The sequence below is a fragment of the Geotrypetes seraphini genome, chromosome 19 (assembly GCF_902459505.1).
Source record: "Geotrypetes seraphini chromosome 19, aGeoSer1.1, whole genome shotgun sequence".
Classification (NCBI taxonomy): domain Eukaryota; kingdom Metazoa; phylum Chordata; class Amphibia; order Gymnophiona; family Dermophiidae; genus Geotrypetes; species Geotrypetes seraphini.
Genome location: NC_047102.1, coordinates 18,751,260 through 18,770,484, shown reverse-complemented (window position 1 = coordinate 18,770,484; position 19,225 = coordinate 18,751,260). Strand labels below are relative to the sequence as shown.

Sequence of the window (19,225 nt, the reverse complement as noted above, 5' to 3'; positions counted from 1 at the left end):
ATCAACACAACTAATATACCACTTTATCCTAAAGCAAAAAAAAAAAAAAAAAGAAAAAGAAAAAGAAAAGAAATATAAATATAAATATTTTTTTTTCTACCTTTGTTGTCTGGTTTCTGCTTTCCTCATCTTCTCCTCATTCAATTCCTTCCATCCACTGTTAGCCTTCTCTATGCCTCTTCCATATAATTTGTTACTGTGCCTATCCCTTCCATCTCTCCCTCCTCCAACCCCCCCCCAACCGGTCTGGCACCTATCTTCTTCCCTCTGCTCCCCCCATAGTCTGGCATCTCTGTCTTCTTCCCTTCCATCTTTCCTTCCCTCCCCCAGGTGGTTTTTAGCATCTCTCTCCTCCTTTCCTCCCCTCAGATTTGATATCTGTTTCCCCAATCCAGCATGTACCTTTTTTTCTTTATCCCCTCCTTCCATCCAATTCCCTTCAGTTTTTGTTCCACTCTCCTACTCACTTTCCTTCAGCGTCTTCTCCCCCCTCTCTCTCCACTTCCCTTCAGCACCCTTTGCACGATTCAGCAGCAGCCCCCTCCCTCTCAATCACCACGGTCCAGGCATCTCCCTCCTCCCTTCCCCTCACCTTCATGGTGATTTTCTTTTTTTTTGTATCCTAGCTGCCCAAGCCGGCTTTCATCAAGTTGCTTACAGGTGCCTGAAACTTCTCCTTTGACACAACTTCCTGTTTCCAGTTGCAACAGAGGAGAACTTTCACGCAGTTGCAAGTGACTAATTGAAAGATGGCTCAGGCAGCTAGGAGACAAAAAAAAATGAAAATCGCCACAAAGGTGAGGGGAAGGAAGGGAGGGAGATGTCCGGATGGCGGCGATCAGAAGGAAGGAGGGAGGGGACTGCTGGACCGTGCGATCGGTGACTGTGCACATTCCCTCAATTAACTGCAGTGAATGGCCTTGTCCCCGTACCTGCAGAGACCCTTTTTTCCTCTCACCATTTCGGCGGGTTACCCGTAGCCAGCTACCGTGTTATTCTCTAGTTGTTAGCACAAGGGCCTTAGCCACCATGAATATTTGCCAACAGGTAGGCCCAGAAGGTAGAGTAGGAGTCTTGGGGGACTGGTTAAGGCCTGAAGGATATAATGTTGCCACTGTAGCAGGTTGGCCCACTAGAAGGGGTCATCCCAGTTTGGAGGGAGACGTCTGGGGGAGACTTTCACCAAACTCATATGGTCTTATCCATCATTAATTAGCAATTATTTTAGAAAGGCTAGACCGAGCAATAACTAATAAAACTCTGCATGACAGACATAAAATACAAATAAAACTATTACATTTTTTTTCTGAAGAGACTGTTAGTCAGTTTCAATCAATCCAGATATATTTATTTATTTTAAACATTTCTTCCCCGCTTATCATCCAAGTGGGTAACAGTAGAAAACATAGACAGGACATACTCAAACATCTAATATATGCATCCTATCCTTCCACATATACCGTATTTTCGCGGATATAACGCGCGCGTTATACGTGATTTTACGTACCGCGCATACCCCTCGCGCGTTATATGCCTGAGCGCGGTATACAAAAGTTTTTAAACATAGTTCCCACCCCGCCCGATTCACCCCCCCAGCAGGACCGCTCGCACCCCCACCCCGAACAACCGCTCGCACGCGCTCCCACCCGCACCCGCATCCACGATCGGAGCAAGAGGGAGCCCAAGCCCTCTTGCCCGGCCGACTCCCCGACGTCCGATACATCCCCCCCCCGGCAGGACCACTCGCACCCTCACCCCGAAGGACCGCCGACTCCCCAACAATATCGGGCCAGGAGGGAGCCCAAACCCTCCTGGCCACGGCGACCCCCTAACCCCACCCCGCACTACATTACGGGCAGGAGGGATCCCAGGCCCTCCTGCCCTCGACGCAAACCCCCTCCCCCCAACGACCGCCCCCCCCCCAAGAACCTCCGCCCGTCCCCCAGCCGACCCGCGACCCCCCTGGCCGACCCCCACGACACCCCCACCCGCCTTCCCCGTACTTTGTGTAGTTGGGCCAGAAGGGAGCCCAAACCCTCCTGGCCACGGCGACCCCCTAACCCCACCCCGCACTACATTACGGGCAGGAGGGATCCCAGGCCCTCCTGCCCTCGACGCAAACCCCCCTCCCTCCAACGACCGCCCCCCCCCCAAGAACCTCCGACCGACCCGCGACCCCCCTGGCCGACCCCCCCACCCCCCTTCCCCGTACCTTTGGAAGTTGGCCGGACAGACGGGAGCCAAACCCGCCTGTCCGGCAGGCAGCCAACGAAGGAATGAGGCCGGATTGGCCCATCCGTCCTAAAGCTCCGCCTACTGGTGGGGCCTAAGGCGCGTGGGCCAATCAGAATAGGCCCTGGAGCCTTAGGTCCCACCTGGGGGCGCGGCCTGAGACACATGGTCGGGTTTGGCCCATGTGCCTCAGGCCGCGCCCCCAGGTGGGACCTAAGGCTCCAGGGCCTATTCTGATTGGCCCACGCGCCTTAGGCCCCACCAGTAGGCGGAGCTTTAGGACGGATGGGCCAATCTGGCCTCATTCCTTCGTTGGCTGCCTGCCGGACAGGCGGGTTTGGCTCCCGTCTGTCCGGCCAACTTCCAAAGGTACGGGGAAGGGGGGTGGGGGGGTCGGCCAGGGGGGTCGCGGGTCGGTCGGAGGTTCTTGGGGGGGGGCGGTCGTTGGAGGGAGGGGGGTTTGCGTCGAGGGCAGGAGGGCCTGGGATCCCTCCTGCCCGTAATGTAGTGCGGGGTGGGGTTAGGGGGTCGCCGTTGCCAGGAGGGTTTGGGCTCCCTTCTGGCCCAACTACACAAAGTACGGGGAAGGCGGGTGGGGGTGTCGTGGGGGTCGGCCAGGGGGGTCGCGGGGCGGCTGGGGGACGGGCGGAGGTTCTTGGGGGGGGGCGGTCGTTGGGGGGAGGGGGTTTGCGTCGAGGGCAGGAGGGCCTGGGATCCCTCCTGCCCGTAATGTAGTGCGGGGTGGGGTTAGGGGGTCGCCGTGGCCAGGAGGATTTGGGCTCCCTCCTGGCCCAATATTGTCGGGGAGACGGCGGTCCTTCGGGGTGGGGGTGCGAGTGGTCCTGCCGAGGGGGGAGAAGAATCGGACGTCGAGGGGGGGCATCAGGCTTTCAGGATGGGGACAGGACTTCAAGGGGGGACAGGCAGACCTTCAAGGGGGGACAGGCAGACCTTCAAGGGGGGACAGGACTTCAAGGGGGACAGGCACGGAGAGGCGGGGCAGTGCACCGAAAGTCAGGGCGGGTGAACGGTGAGTCGGGGCAACCAGAGGAGAGTCGGGGCAGTGCACCGAAAGTCAGGGTGAGTCGGGGCAACCAGATGAGAGTCGGGGAGGGCGAAAGGAGAATCGGGGTGGCCAGAGGAGAGTCGGGGAGAGCGAAAGGAGAGTCGGGGTGGCCAGAGGAGAGTCGGGCAGCATGCGCGTTATATGCCTGAGCGCGGTATAGAAAAGTTTTTGTACATATCATCGTGATTTCTGCGCGCTATACCCCTGTGCGCGTTTTACAATGGTGCGCGTTATATCCGCGAAAATACGGTAATAGCTAAACTAGCCTAATACTAATAAAAATGTTCATCCTATTTGAACTATAAAATGCAATATTCTATAGAATAAAAGCTTTGACAAAAAAATTTTTTCAGCTGCTTCTTAAATGATAATGTTTCTACATAATCTTAAATATACCTGAGGTACTCAAGCTACCAGACATAACTCTTCTCTTCTTATTGTCTTGGAAATGCAATAGGTGAGACCACAGAGCTGATTTTCCCTAAAATGTTCAAAAAAGGCAAAAGTTTATTTCATTAAAAAGTCTAGCTTAAAATATATGGGCATATTGCTTTTCTTATAAATACATTTTCTTTCCATACTCCAGCCAAGGCTTTATTATAAAACTAAATGTGATACACTAACAATTCATTCTACTTATTAAAAACATAAGTAGAAGCAAGCAATAAGAAAAATCATACCACAAATACAATAACTCACACACTGACATTAACTGCTTCTATGCTTGGGGTATAACAAAAAGCTATACAAGTTCATTAGTTCTATCAAATTCAAAAATAGCAGTTTTGCACCTGTTTGACCTGCAGACCATGGCTCCATATTCTTTCTAAGAGGTCACATAGGCTGGCTATCAAAGTGTTCTCCTCCACTCCTGTGATATTCACTTCACCATGCCCCAGTTCTACTGCTTCTCGGCCCATTTTCTCAACAAGCATTCTCTTTGTCTTGATAAACAATGGCAAAATAAAAATTGCTTTGTTAGGTTAGACCTCAAATACACAACATACTATATTCAGATTATTCAATGGGTGTTAAGGCTGCACATCAATTTTAAATTTTAATAACATGCTTAATCATGATTTTAATTTTTAATTAATAACCTTCACATTTCCTCCTTACAGTGCAAAATAGACAGCAGATGTAAATTCTCCAAAACAGACATTATTATTTTAATTACTAAACTAACTGAAAATTAAATATATTTTTTGGGGGGAGGAGGTTTACATTTATGGTCTGATGATTTCATTTTTCTAATCATTTTTCCATGTCTCTGGTCCTGCTTCCCTCTGTCTGTGCTCTGAACTCTAATTCCAGTTACTATATCATTTCTCCTCTCTTCATCATACCACATTACTCCTATTCAAGCCTGTGCTTAATATAACCATGCTACCTATCTCTTTCCATTCCCTCTTCCTTCCACCTCACATTGTACCAAGAGTCACTTATTCTACCCTGATCTCACCTACCCTGTTCCAACAAATCTTCCCTTTTTCCCCTATATCCCTCTTCACTTCTCATCCAATGGGAAATCTGGATCTTAGCCTTCCAAGCCATAAACCACAGACTCTCCGCCTCACCTCACCCTTCTATATGCACTAAAGTCATGTCCTATAGCCCCACATTCTGACTCATTATGATCAATATAAAAAAAACTTAGCCACATATATCCACTCACAAATCTGGCAACAGAACTTTGCTTGCCTCCCAACTGATCAAGCAATATCATAATCCAGCTTCATTTGGAGCAGCAAAGTTTCCCATATTAGCAGTTTAAACAGGTAGACGGTAGACCTGCAGGATTGTTTCTACTTTCTGAGTATTATTTTGTCGCTGTCCTTTGCCAACCCACTTCCATTTTGGTGCAGCTATTTGTCTCCACATACCCAAAGGCTGTTGGGTCACTGGTGCTATTTCCATACCGCTATCTTTGAGGACATCCTCAAGTATGTGCAAACAATACTGCTGGCCCTTTATGCTGCAGGACAACCAGAACAGGTTAAAAAAAAAATCAAGTGTTGTCTGACAGAAGGACATTTGGTTGCCTCTTTGCAGTCCCTCCTCTTACATAGCATTATCAGTGAAACATCCACAAAGGATTCAATTTTATATCTTCCCAATCACTAGAGTTCACTTTCCATGCTGCCTGTAGGATGCACAAAAGGAAACCCTTTATAAAAGTGCAATATTCATTGATCTATTATGATCTTTAGGAGTCACTCAATCATCTACACCTCTTTGCCATTACCAGAAGTCCTCAAGTATGCTTTGCAGATCCACTCAGTTTTATTCTCACTTTGTGACTCCTTGGGAACACTTCTCACTTGCAAATTGTTCCTCTGTGAATGGTTTTCTAATCTTCCATTTTTAAAAGCACTTCTTCACTTGCATTAGATAAGTTTTTCTAGCACTGCTGAAGGACAAACAGTTCTCCCAATGACCCTCCAATCTTCGCCATTTCCTCTACCCTCCACCCAGTCTCTAAGTGTCTGTCCTCAGCTCCATGAGCTCAGAATACAATTCCTCCTTTTATCCTTGCACCGTTGGTGAAACTCTCAGCAATGGGTCAGGTCCTCTGCCAGAAACTTAGGATGATTTGCTCATGGCCATTACTTTATATAGGAATATGCACATGCTCTAAATTCCACACCACAGTAGGTTAAGGCTTGCAAGTCAGGAATTTTTTCCTTTACTACAATTAAATGTTGCCCGATTAATCCTGGAACACGTAACATACATTAACATTATGCTCAAAACTTTCTAGAAGTGGGCAAGAATGCTATCTTTAACATGATCTAAGAGGGACACCGATACTAAGGTTCCATTGAGTTTCATGATATCCACAGAAATCAGTATGTTTTTCTTCCTCCCCCTTCCCCCCCCCCGGTCATATTTTCCTTTCAATATTCTAGTTTTAGTCTGCTAAAATCAACACAACCATTGCTTCACATTAGGCTATGTGGCTGGCTTGTCCTGCATAGATAGGGTTATGCTGGTTTGGAGGCATGACAGTTAAGCAGTATCTTTTTCTTTGAAACTTTCCTTTATAAAGTCGGAGTTCCTTTTGGACATTGTGTGTCCCAAGTTTTTATATTGTTTACTGTACTCTGCTTTGATGGACTCCCCTAAGAGGTTAATCAAATGAAATAAACCTGAACCTCAAAACACACTAGACAAACTGAAGAAAAAGGGGAGTACATTAAATTAATGCTTCCTGCAGCTATGATGCACATCTTCTTCCCATGAAATACAATGCAAAGTATAACTGGAGATCATGTCACAGCATTCCTCAGTAAACAAAGTCTATTGTTTCAACAAAATGAGATAATACTTGATTCAGCTTCCAGCTGTTACCACACAAGTCTGAAATCAATTCAGCACTTACAGGAAAATTCTTTGACCAGCGCATTAACTTAGGCATTGGTAGGCGCCCTGCCAATGTCTAAGTTAATTGAAAAACACAGTCAGAAACAGCAAAAAACGGTAGTGTAGAAGCACCTACCAACACCTAAATATAAGGCGGCTAGAATCGCGTCTAGCTAACCACTTTAGGCCATGGAATGCCAAAGTAGTTGTGGCCAATGCCGGAACTGGCATTAGGCAGGCTAAAGCGGCTACCTAACCGGGATTCACAACAAAACATGGCCTATATTTCAGTCACCTATTTATGCTGCCAAGGGATCCTAAAGCCAGTCCACAGCAGACATAAGCTGATCACAGCAGGGGAAGTTATCCCTGATCAGGGAGTCCTGCTGGCTCAGCTAATCGGGGGGGGGGGGGGGGGGGAGGGAGAGAAAAATACCCCTGCAGTGATCAGCTCCTGCAGGGGACCCCCTCCCTGGCATCGGCAGAACCCCTGAACACCCCCCCAAAGTCCCGTGGCAGGAGGAATGTCCACTCCTTCCTGTTGGCATGCCCCCTCAAATCCATGACCCCTCCAACACCCAGGCCAATCAGAGCCTTAGACACCTTTCCTGATGCATCATGGGATAGATTAGGAAGGACCAATTTGAAACTTGACAAATGTAAAAAGTAGATTCACCTTTTATGCAATCTTTACACAGACATCTTGGGGGTCATAGTTGTGATGAGCCTACACAGATGTAAAAGGTACATATATGCGTTTATACACAACTCAGAGAAGGTGTAAATTTGGGCAAGAATATTTATACACTACTAGGGACCATTATAAGAATCTACAGTATTTTATAAAGGAAATACAATAAAAGGAGAGAACCAGGGGAATGGCTCCCCAGAGCCACACTCTGGTTATAAATTTTATTGTTATTTATAAACAGAGTGTGGCTTCAGGAACATCATTAGCCCCCTGACCATCTCCGTTTTTTGCTGTTTCTGTGGAATGTTTTGTTCTTTTCCTGTTTCTCTCCTATTTTATAAAAAGCTCCACCTTAGTCCCTGGTGGCAGCATCAGTTTGAAGGGCAATGGGCTGAAGGTTTAAAAAAAAAAAAAAAAAAGAAAAGATGGCTATTTGTAAACCTCAAGCCCATTCACACAAAGGTTATATGTACACATGCATAAGCTGTGGTAAAAGATAGAAGGAACATTTCTTCAAAAAAATCATCGTTTTAAATTGTATATGGCACCATATCATACCTTATTTCTACATTCCTTTAATAATCCTTCAACAAACTTCCAGTTTGTTTGCGCTATTACTGATGGCGAAAGGTTAGACAGTTTTGGCTGTCGAATAGTGCTTCCCAGGTTCCTTGCTTCTTGAATATATTTCTAATTAAAATCATCAAAAAGTAAGACACAAATACAAATTAAGTATATTCTGAACAAGGTCACAATGAATTATAAAAATCAACTTCTACCTAGAATTAATAAAGCCTGCTTTTAGTCCACCTATGTATGTAGATTAACAAAACCATCCCCATCAAAATCTTCATATCTGGAAAATCTATTGTGGACAAGACATTCAGGACAAAAAATTAAAGTGTGTGGCATAGACACTTTGCAGATATTGAAGGCGGTCCGGATCGTCGTTTCCAGACCATTTGGGAACACTTTTGGATGGACCTTACTCCTCGTGCCCGGAGTAGATTTTTGAATGTTTGATTGGAAGTTCTTTTTGTTTAGCATGCTCACGATCTGAGTTTGTTCGGAGGGCTGGGAGGGATTATTGGGGGGGGGGGTTACACTGTGCAAATATATCAGAAAACTGTTTCATTCTGTCATTTTTGTATGCATGCACTTTGATATCCAATAAATATATTTCAACATAAAGTGTGTGGCATAATGGTTAGAGCTACAGGCTCAGCACCTTGAGGTTGTGGGTTCAAACTCTTTGCTGCTTCCTCTTAATTCTCCAGTGCCCCAGGTATATTAGATAGATTGCGAGCCCACCGGGACAGATATGGAAAATGCTTGAAGTACCTGTATGTAAACCACTGAGTGTGGTTGTATAACTACAAAAGGGCAGTATACAAGTCCCAATCCCTTTCCCCATTCAAGCCTGTAAGCCCTCTTTTCCTGTGGATAGTAGGATAAAGGTTTGGGAAAACACTGTACAAAATCTCTCTTTCCCTTCACAGTTGGAAAGAAAAACTCACCTCCCTTCTAAAATCTTGTTAATTAGCATAAAACATAGACAATCAAGGTAAGCCATAAAAAAGTCTATTAAATGGAAATTTGCAAATAAAATGACAGCAGATAAAACAAACTTGTGACAATTCTCAAATACTAATGTGTTAAACATCTTGTGTGAAATTATTCCCAAACCGGTCTAAAAATGTATTATAGCTATACACCAAATTTGCCAGGTCACTAGTCTGGACATAACACCATGGGCAATAACTAACTAACCAACCAAAGTTTAAATATGGAAACTGCAAAACTTGTGATCCTGAATTAGCAGTTTACTCTTGCAGAAAAAAAATAAAGATATACATATATATAGTTCTCTGGGCAGTAGGTAGCGATCTGAACAATTTTGGTATTGTTAGGTGCCACTGACTCGTGTTCGAGTCCTAGCGACTTGATGAATTGCAGATCTAAAAAGAAAATCGATTTTGTGCTAGTTCGGAAAGGTCCACGAGCGTTATCCCCATGGTTGTTTTCAACGTGTCCAGTCATCTGATTGCAGGTCACACTCTTTGCCTGGTTCCTTCCATCTTCCCAAACATGATGTCCTTCTCCAGTGATCTCTCTCTTCTGATGATGTGACCATCATTTGGGCTTCGAGTGACATAGCTGGTTTGATCTCTTCCAGAATTGATTTGTTAGTTCTTCTGGCGGACCACAGCATGCCTAAAATCTTTCTCCATCACCAAAGTTCAAATGAGTCAGTCTTTCTGTCTTGTTTCCGCAGTATCCAACTTACCTCTGAGAAAATGAGTGTGTGGATAAGTCTGATCTTCATCTGTTTGGAGCATTACCTCCTTGCCTTTGAATACTTTGTTGAAAGCCTTCATTAAAGAGCGACCTAGTGCTATTCTGCAGAGTATTTCCTCCCTGCTAGTTGCCATGAACGATTTACCATGTATTATCTCAGTTGTGAGGGATTATGTTTGCATTTTGTGATGTAAATTGGTTCAAATTCTTCGAAGAGAGGCAATGTGTGAAATGGTATGCTTGCAATATGGCAATTTTTGTCCTGGTGAATATGCAAAAATTACATACACACACGGAGCTCTTTTCAAGGAATTCTTAAGCAGCTCTGGAATCTGTCAGTACCACTTTTTACTTGTTTAAAGATAAAATGAATCAATATTCAATATGAATCATCTTGAAACATAGTTTGTTACATCTAAGACCAAAATCAACATGGTGTTTCAGAACAGAATAGATCTGTTACGTTTGGATTTACATTTTTTAATATTTACAAAAGACACTAAAAAAGCAACAGAAAACATTTAGCTACCCAGCTTGCTCCAGAACTTAAAAATCCACATTGAATCTTGGAGAAGTGGTATTTGGTGTAGCTCTCAAATACTATAAATATTCCTAAACTAGAAATACTTATTCATTAATATAAAAAATGCTTGCTATTTAATTATGCTTTAATCAACCAAAAATGAAATCCAGAAGTACAATTGGTTTTTGACATTTAATAAGCGTAAAAACAATAGAACCTACATATCTTAACACAGTACAGTTTCGCTAAACATAAATCTGGAGAAGACACTCATTTGACTGATCATACAAGCATATACAATATGAAATAGCTAAACAGTATATTTGATGGTTGTGCTATGAGAATCTATAAAGTCAAGTTTTACCTCTCTTTGATCATTGTCAAGCCGTAAGTGTTCTGTGTGCTGCTTTTGTCGGTCTTTGCGCCTCCATTGTGCAGGTGCATTCCTTTTTGTCCATCTACAAACAAAAGAGAAAATTATGCGTTGTATTATTTCTCGTTTGTAAAAGGTACTTTTTGTAGACAGCAGGATTGATTAAGCATACAGTGCGTTTTTTGTTTTGTTTATGCTAGCATACAAGTGGGTGACATTATCTGATGGCACAGGATACAACAGCTTTCCCAGAGCTCAAAACTAAATATAAAGTTTTGAGCATGTGAAGTCCTAATACAAGAGGGTGCTGAAAAGTTCTCAAACCAAACAAGAAGGGACTGACATGGAACTATGAAACTTACTGTTTCACACACTTGGCACATCATGTCTGAAGTTTCTGTAACCTTTCCAAAAAATACTCTGATGTCTGGTGACTGAAATATTGCTCCGCTGCTGCAATCACTTCCAAATCATTTAAAAATTGTTGCCATTTAAAACTCTTTTTAAGGTTTGGTAATAGAAAATAGTAAGTGGAGCAAGATCTGGTGAGTAGGTTAGATGGTCTATGTGCTGAAACCCCAACTTCGTCAAACGATCCATCGTTTTGTCAGCCTTGTGAGCAGGTGCATTGTCTTACAAAAAGAACTCCTTTCCACAGTTTCCCTCTCCTTTTTTCTTTCAATGCCTCCTTTAATCGGCACAGCAAGGTACAATAGTATTCTGCATTAACTGTTTGGCCCCTTGGAAGGAAGACAGTCATTATTACACCTTCCTCATCCTAAAACACTGTGGCCATGACCTTTCCTGTTGACTTTTGGGTCTCAAATTTCCTTGGCCTTGGAGAACCTAAGTGTTGCCATTGCATGGACTGTTTTGACTCAGGATCATGTAATATAGTCATGTTTCATCAACAGTAACTGGTCATTCCAAATTGTTGACACCAGCTCCAGTGGTGAAGTAAGGGGAACAAGGGGGAGCGGACCATCCTGAGCACCATCTTGGTGAGGGCACCAAAACCCTTCCCCCCACCCCAGGACCTCTTTAAATCTTCACCAGCATGAGCAACTTCTCCAGCTTGCTGCTTGCGCCAGCCTGGTTCCCCTCTGAAATCACTTCTTGGTCAGGGGCCAGGAAGTGACATCAGAGGGAAAGTCAACGCCGGCGTGAACAGCAAGCCAGAGAAACTGCACGCTCTAGCAAAGATTTCAAGAGGTGCAGGGGGGAAGGGAGGGCGTGAGTGTGGTGAGGGGGGAAAAGGAAAGGAACAGGGGGCACAGAAGTAGAAAGAAGGGCATAGGGTGGGGGGTGCCATTGCTCCAGATGTCTCCTACCCTCACTACACCACTGACCAGCTTACTGAAATTGCTGCAAAATCAACTTGGAAGTGCCCACTCAATGCCATTTCTCATCAGCATTCAAACATCTGGGCACCCACTTGGCTGACTGCTTTCTCATACTCAGCTGCTTGTGGATTACACACCCAGCACATTCCCTGGATATCTCCGCGTGTCTCAGCAATTGTTTTAGCTGATATTGGCCGATTTGCTAAAATCAGGTCATGGACATGGCCAATAATGTCAGGAGTTGACACCGTTTGAGGCCTCCCAGACCTTGCTGCATCTTCGGTCTCAAAATCTCCATGCTGAAAGTTTGCACACCACTTCACTGTAGAGTATGATGGGCATTTGTCACTCAATGTTTGCATCCTACATTCATGGATTTCCTTTGGAGTTTTCTTCTGCAGGAATAGGAACTTCATAAAGGCTTGGAGTTCCACACTTGAAATTGCCATACTTTTCTTTGACATGGTTCACTCAATGATCTGAAACAATGTCAAAACATAGCACTTTGCAAAATCAACATAACACTCTTTTCAGCTACAGTGGCAAAACAACACTCAGAATTTAGGAAGTCTGTTGGGCTGAGAACTTTTCAGCACCCCCTTGTAGGCAAGTCTCCTCAGCCCCTTTAGTTAGTTCCATAGTTCAAGAAGGAATGCAAAATTTCAGAAAGGAAGGGATTGTATCCCTGATTAATTTTGCTCTCTATGGAAAATCCAATGGTGAGAAAAGCTTTTTTTTTTTTGCGCTGCCAAGTAAGATTGAGTCAGGCACCCAAGTGAGCTACTCCCAAGCTCAGAGTTAAATCAATTTAGATGTACATCCACTGTCCAGGAGCAGCTTAGTCACAGAAAAATATGCAAGAGTCTGACAAAATATATCATCTCCAATGAAGCAGCAACTCCAACTGGATGATGTCCGATTATCAACTTGTTTGTAACAGAATTAAATTAGGGTGCTAGCCAATTTGCTAGGTTTCATTTGGATACTGGTATGTCTCCCTTTGACCCCAGCAGAACTGGCAAACTGCTGTGTAGATTTTCTAATTGACTGGGTTCTTTTAAGATAGTTAATAAGAGCCTTTTCACAGTCCGGAATGTGATGAGACTTCTCACAAAGATTCTTGTGTAAGAAGCATTATTTCTTCATTTACATGTAGAGAACATAAGAAGTTGCCTCCGCTGAGGCAGACCAGAGGTCCATCTCGCCCAGCGGTCCACTCCCACAGCGGCCCATCAGGCCCACTGCCTGAACAGTGGTCTCTGACTAATTTTATAAATTACCTCTAATCCTGTCCCTATAACCTTACCTCTACTCCTATCTGTACCCCTCAATCCCTTTGTCCTCCAGGTACCTGTCCAGACCTCCTTTGAAGCCCTGTAGCGTGCTTCTGCTTATCACATCCTCCGATAGCGCGTTCCATGTATCCACCACCCTCTGGGTGAAAAAGAACTTCCTGGCGTTTGTTCTAAACCTTTCCCCTTTCAATTTCTCTGAGTGCCCCCTTGTACTTGTGGTTCCCCATAGTTTGAAAAATCTGTCCTTGTCCATTTTTTCTATGCCCTTCATGATCTTGAAAGTTTCTATCATGTCTCCCCAGAGTCGTCGCTTTTCCAGGGAGAAAAGCCCCAGCTTTTTCAGTCTGTCAGTATATGAGAGGTCCCCCATACCCTTTGGAATGACATCTACTAAGAACTTAAGATGAGTATGTAGAATTATTTTGTTATGATGAAATTAAATATACAATTAATAAGTGATCAAGGCCCAAAGTCCACAACCAATCAGCAGCTAACACCTTGGCGCCTAGTAGCACTTAGTGAGGTTTCACACCTAAGTGGGCATGTTTAGGGGCAGAGCTGGCCTTAGGTGCAATTCTACAATGAACCTAGATGCCAGAAATGTAGCCCTTTAAAAACCTAGCCTACATCACCAGCGCCAAAGTTCATTGTTAGAGAATTGCAGCTACTGATGCCTATGTGGTAACTGAACATGATTGACACATGACAGACGCTTTTTTAATTTTTTTAGGCACCTGCCATTTCAGGCACCACTTATAGAATCAGATCCTTAAGGCCTGATTCTAAAACGGCGTCCAAATTGTAGGTGGTGATAGGTGTCCTAATGCCATGGACCTATCGAGACACACTTTTTTTTTTAAATTTGATGTGGCGAATTATTCACGTACATATGGAGGTATCTAGGCATGTCTACAGATGCCTAGGCGCTATCATAGGCATGGCTTACGTTGGAAGTGGCCACAGGCATGCCTAGGTGCTTCTATAGACATGAGTCAGATGCCTTAAATGTAGGCATGTAAAATGCTGGCCTACATTTAAGGTATCTGTACTAAAAAATAGGTGCAATTCTGGATGCAGCGTCTACCAGTGATTGACACACAGTAGGTGCCTACCATGGCAGGCACTGTTTCCAGAATCAGGCCCTTAGTGAATGCCTTCTTGCTGTCCAGAAAGCTACAGCGTGATATCCCACATTCATTTGCAAACCCAACCCCAGTAGACAGAGCGGAGGGTACCATCATCATCTCCTTTGGGATAACCAAATACTTGGAGACCAAATAAAAGTGTCTTCAGCTACTTCTCACTATCTAAAAAGGAATGAACTTGCTACAGTCTCAACAAAATATGAAGATGATCTTAAAGTGAAGACGAAATATTTATCTTCTGGCTCATAAAGGAAAGCTTACAAAAGATCAAAGCCAGTTAACTGAAGACCAAGTTTGCACCAAATCATAGCACCAACAGTCTTTCAGTATCAAAAAAAATGACTTGAGGGTCATCAAAAGTCCAACAGGCTTTCCTCTCAGAGGCCATTCACCAACAAAATTCATCAAAGTTGATAATGGGCACTAAAAAGTTAAATGCAACACTAGGCAGATCATTTGACAACTGGCATTGGGGGTTGGAAGGAGGGGGGTGAGCAAACCGACACATGCTGTTCAGCACTCTTCATCTGCTAGGAAGAAAAATCAGATGTAGTTTCTTAAGTTCATCTTTGAAAGCTGTTGATCCAAAGATATAGAGCTCAACTAGATGACTGTTTTTTTTGAAATGTCTTCATAGGAAACAAAAGCTTAAATCTAACATTCCAGAGGCTATAGTTGATTGGAAAATCATGCTTGTCTCTCTGCAGGTGCCATTTTTGGTCTATCTGATGGCCGCGGCAGTGAAGCTCTTCCCTCCCCCAGCGGTACCTGACTTGGGCTCTGAGGGGGAGGAGCAGATGAGGAAGAATGCAGCAGAAGTAAAGCGTTTCCCTCCCCCGGCGATACCTCACTACGTCCCTGAGGGGGGAAAAGTGGGCGTGAAGAATGCAGCGGAAGTGAAGTGCTTTCCTTCCCCAATGGTACCTGACTTGGGCCCTGAGAAAGCAGGCAACGAAGAATTCAGCCTTGGAGATTTTCCTGCACTATTGGGGCGAAGCGCCATCGTGGAAGAGCTGCTGCCTACGAGGAAAGAAGTCTTCGTGATCCTAGCAACTGCCAGATTAATAGCAGCAGAGAAGTTTGCCTGTGAGGAAAAAATACCAGTGCTGCTTGTCCTGTCATTTTGGTTTTCCTTTTTTTTTTTTAAAATGAAGTGACACTTTTTGAAGTACTCTGTACCCATTTTTTTTTTCTGAAGAACTAACTAATAAAAAAGTAGTTGTATCGCTATGAAATTCGCTATTAGTCTTTTTTTTTTAATGAAGAGGCAAGGAGAGAGCTTCGACCTGTGAGGAACCCGATCAAAGAAAAAAAACTGAGTAACCAGGGGATGGAGCTTGGGAGGCAAGATGTCCACACATGCTTAGTAGTAAAAAACAAACAAACCAAAAAACCAAAATCAAAAAACCTACTGTATCTAGGGAAGAGCACTGGCATGCAGGCTCAATCAGAGGACTTCACCAACAAGTGTGGCTGCATTCCCCTGCTTGTCTCCAGCGAAAGAGAAGATCTGTGCTGATGAACTTTCTCCAACAGATCTTTGGAGCCATTACTCCTTACTTCTAAGTATTTTATGAGTGATCAGAATTCAGTGCTCAATGAGAGTTAGGAAAATGAAAAAGGACTAATTTTTTAGGCCTATATCTAGGCCTTGGCACCAAAACAGTAAATATATTCTGCTTTTCCTTATCCCCAACAAGCAAGCTCTCTCTAGGAACTCTGTACATGAATAGCACCTTCAACACATTTTATGGTCCCATATTTCACTTCCTCAGAAAGGGATACTAGTTTCATTTTGCAGATCTTGATGGTTCATTGGCAACATCCTAAAGCAGATGCTGCATTGGACACAATTCTTACCCAGAAACTTTTAAGAGGTCTTAATGATGGTCAGTTATGAACATCAGCACTTCTTGAAGCTGCACATCTTCTCTACAATTCTCAGGAAAAAAAACTGGTGAAATTTAAAAAAAAGATTACATTTTGAAAAGCAGCCCTTGAGGATAAAAAAGGGCATTCCTAGTTAAGGAAGCTTGTCAGAATGCATTAGAAAAGGAGCAGATTGCAAAGTTACTTTGTTTTTCCACTTTCCTAATAATGCAAATCCCGAACAAAACATTACAGGAAACAGAAAAATCAGACATATTTTTGCCTGAAAAGAATAAACTGCTCTGAAAAGCAAAAGAAAGAGTCACACATTTGTTGCTTGTGGTTTAAAATGATGAACTGAGGCCAGCTGCACAACTGCAAAAGTACCACATAGGCCCAAGAGGGCCTGTGGATTTTTCCTGGAAAGCTCTGGAAACATCAGATGATGACAACCCAGAAGACAACACCTATCATCAGAGTGGCATGACAACAATAACAATTTATTATTTCTATAGTGCTACCAGGCACATGCAGCACTGCACATTGTATATGTACGAGATGGTCCCTGCTTAGAAGAGCTTACAATCTAATTATGACAGACACACAGGACAAAAGGGGATTCAGAACAAGTGCTCATGTAGAGAATTAGAGGGGGCTGATGAGGTGGAATCACATAGGACAAAGGGGAGTCTGAACTTAGTGCTCAAGAAGGGAACTGGAGGGGGCTGAAGAGGCGGTAGGGAACCATTGAGGATGAAAGACAGATATGTTGGTAGGGTTAGGATTTAAACGCAGCTTCAAATAAGTGTGCTTTCAGTCTGGATTTGAATACCGCCAGAGACGGAGCCTGATGTAACAAGCCAGGGAGGTTGTTCCAGGCATGTGGTGCGGCAAGATAGAAGGGACGGAGATAGGAGCTGGCAGTAAGAGAAGAGTGCTGACAGGAGGGACTTGTCTGCTGAACAGAGTTCCCGGGGGAGGGAGAGCTGCAGAGCGAGTACACTTGAACATCAGTAAGAGAAATTTGAATGAATTGTATGCAGAGACAGGCAGGGAGTCAGTGAAGCGACCCGAGGAGTAATGTGCGTATAATGACCCTGGAGGAATATGAGGCGCTCAGCAGCATTTTGAACAGATTGAAGTAATTCAACTTCAGATAACACTTACCGGGTTTTTTTCCTGTAAGACAGAAGCAAGGACAATGAGAAAAGATGTCAGTCTGAGAAGAACATAATTACAATTCATAATAGTTTAATCTTTTGGGAGATCATTTTCATAACTAAGTGCCAGTAAGAAAATACAACACAAAAAAAATAATCCATGTAATACTATATTTACTGTCAAATGTACACTGCTTACAACATAATCATAGTAAAACAAATACTCTTCTCACTTACTTGTTGCTGGTTGGTCCTGTGGAAAGTACATCAGACTGAAGCTTGGGGAAAAACCCTGGCTCATACTTCCCCTGTCCAATCTTCATATCTAGCAAATGTGGATGGATTGCAGTGTGATCTATCTTTGATAGTCTTAGCTCGATGGCTTTCACTAAATACAACATAAGAAAGCATCAGTAACTTTTTTTTTTAAACATAAAATGTCACATTTTCAAGGTGTTTTTCTTCTTTCTCGGGTACACCATTTTTATGGTATAAACATGACATTAACCATCTCAGGAGGTACCAACTTGAAGCAACCTTTTGCAAAAAAAAAAAAAAAAATTGGCCAGTTGGGCTTTTCATACACATGCCAACATTTTTAAACAAAGGGTATGAATCAAGTCCATGCATTGACATTTACATATTGTAACTCCATGAAAAGAAGTTGCAACTATTGATTAGTCAGGCAGCATGTGAACATATATCATATAACACACATGTGTATGTGTTAAAGGATTTCAGTGCATACACTAGATTCATTTTAATTCCCAAAGAAACAGCTATGTACCTTCAAGAATAGGAAGAACTGCAGTTCTATAGAACACTCCTCAAAGTATACAATCTGATTTCTACAACACTGTTTGTCTGGGAGGAGTCAATTTATTTCTGTTGTGAAATATATCTGCATGAATTTGAATTCTTTCTAAAAATCAGGTTACTTCATGCCCAGGGAAAGGATGGCCTGGAAACATGGTAACTTTTCCATCTGAGCTGTTAACAAAAAGACTACCAAAATAGGAGAAAACCTTTTACTAAATAGGCTCCTTAGATCATAAACCCTCTGGAGACTGAGAAATAAGGATTGTATTTTAATATAACTTGCCTTGAGCTACTAATGGAAAAAGTGTGAGCTAAAATCAATTAAATATAAAATTAGCACAATCCCCTTTCATCCCCCCCCCCAAAAGGCAAACAAAAAACAAATACCCAGGAATTTATTTACACACATCTCATTCTTACCTGCCTCATCAATTGTAGTACATTTTTGATACATAGATGTACGCAAGGTTGGAGTTCTAACATTCAGTAATCTAATTTTATCTACTCTAGAATCAAAGACTTTCAAGACCAGGTCTTTGTCATCATCATCATGACACATGATTTTATGATCAATGAAGGAAGCAAACATCTGAGTCTCCAGGAATCTTGAAAGGAATGGAAGGTAAGGCTCTGGCTGGTCCGATAAAAATGATGCCTAAGAAATAAATAAATGTTTATTATTAATTTATTTATAATCATTCTTTCACATCACAGATTTTTTTTAAAAACACATAGCAATGTACAGTAGCAAAATTAAAAACTATAGGACTACATAAAAGGTAATACAAGTCTCCAGAGTCAGAATTATATTTAAAAAAATTAAAGGAAAGGGATTGGGACTTGTATTTCGCCTTTTAGTATTTAAAGCAATGCTGTTTTCATCAATTCAGCTGTTTCATTATTAAAAGAAAAAAAAAAATTCTAAGACAACCTGTCACAGTTATATCTCACCTTAGCAACTCCCTCTGGTCAATGAAGATTATAAAAACTATACATTTGTAAAAGATTATTTAAAGATATAGAATACCAGTCACATACTTATATTAGG

At 43.0% G+C, this 19,225-nt stretch overlaps 1 protein-coding gene across 4 annotated transcripts in view; it reads right to left on the bottom strand.

Annotated features, from left to right (window-relative positions):
- DENND5A (DENN domain containing 5A) overlaps positions 1-19,225 on the bottom strand; it is an 84,527-nt gene that overhangs the window by 33,116 nt on the left and 32,186 nt on the right. For 2 of the 4 annotated variants that reach the window (XM_033928152.1, XM_033928154.1), the window contains 7 exons: positions 18,598-18,832; positions 17,596-17,746; positions 17,366-17,377; positions 10,538-10,631; positions 7,911-8,042; positions 4,090-4,242; positions 3,695-3,779 (listed from right to left, as the gene is read on the bottom strand). In XM_033928152.1, coding sequence (XP_033784043.1) covers positions 3,695-3,779; positions 4,090-4,242; positions 7,911-8,042; positions 10,538-10,631; positions 17,366-17,377; positions 17,596-17,746; positions 18,598-18,832 — 862 coding nt within the window. The remainder of the gene's footprint in view (positions 1-3,694; positions 3,780-4,089; positions 4,243-7,910; positions 8,043-10,537; positions 10,632-17,365; positions 17,378-17,595; positions 17,747-18,597; positions 18,833-19,225) is intronic. The other 2 variants (XM_033928155.1, XM_033928153.1) reach the window with 1 other exon arrangement.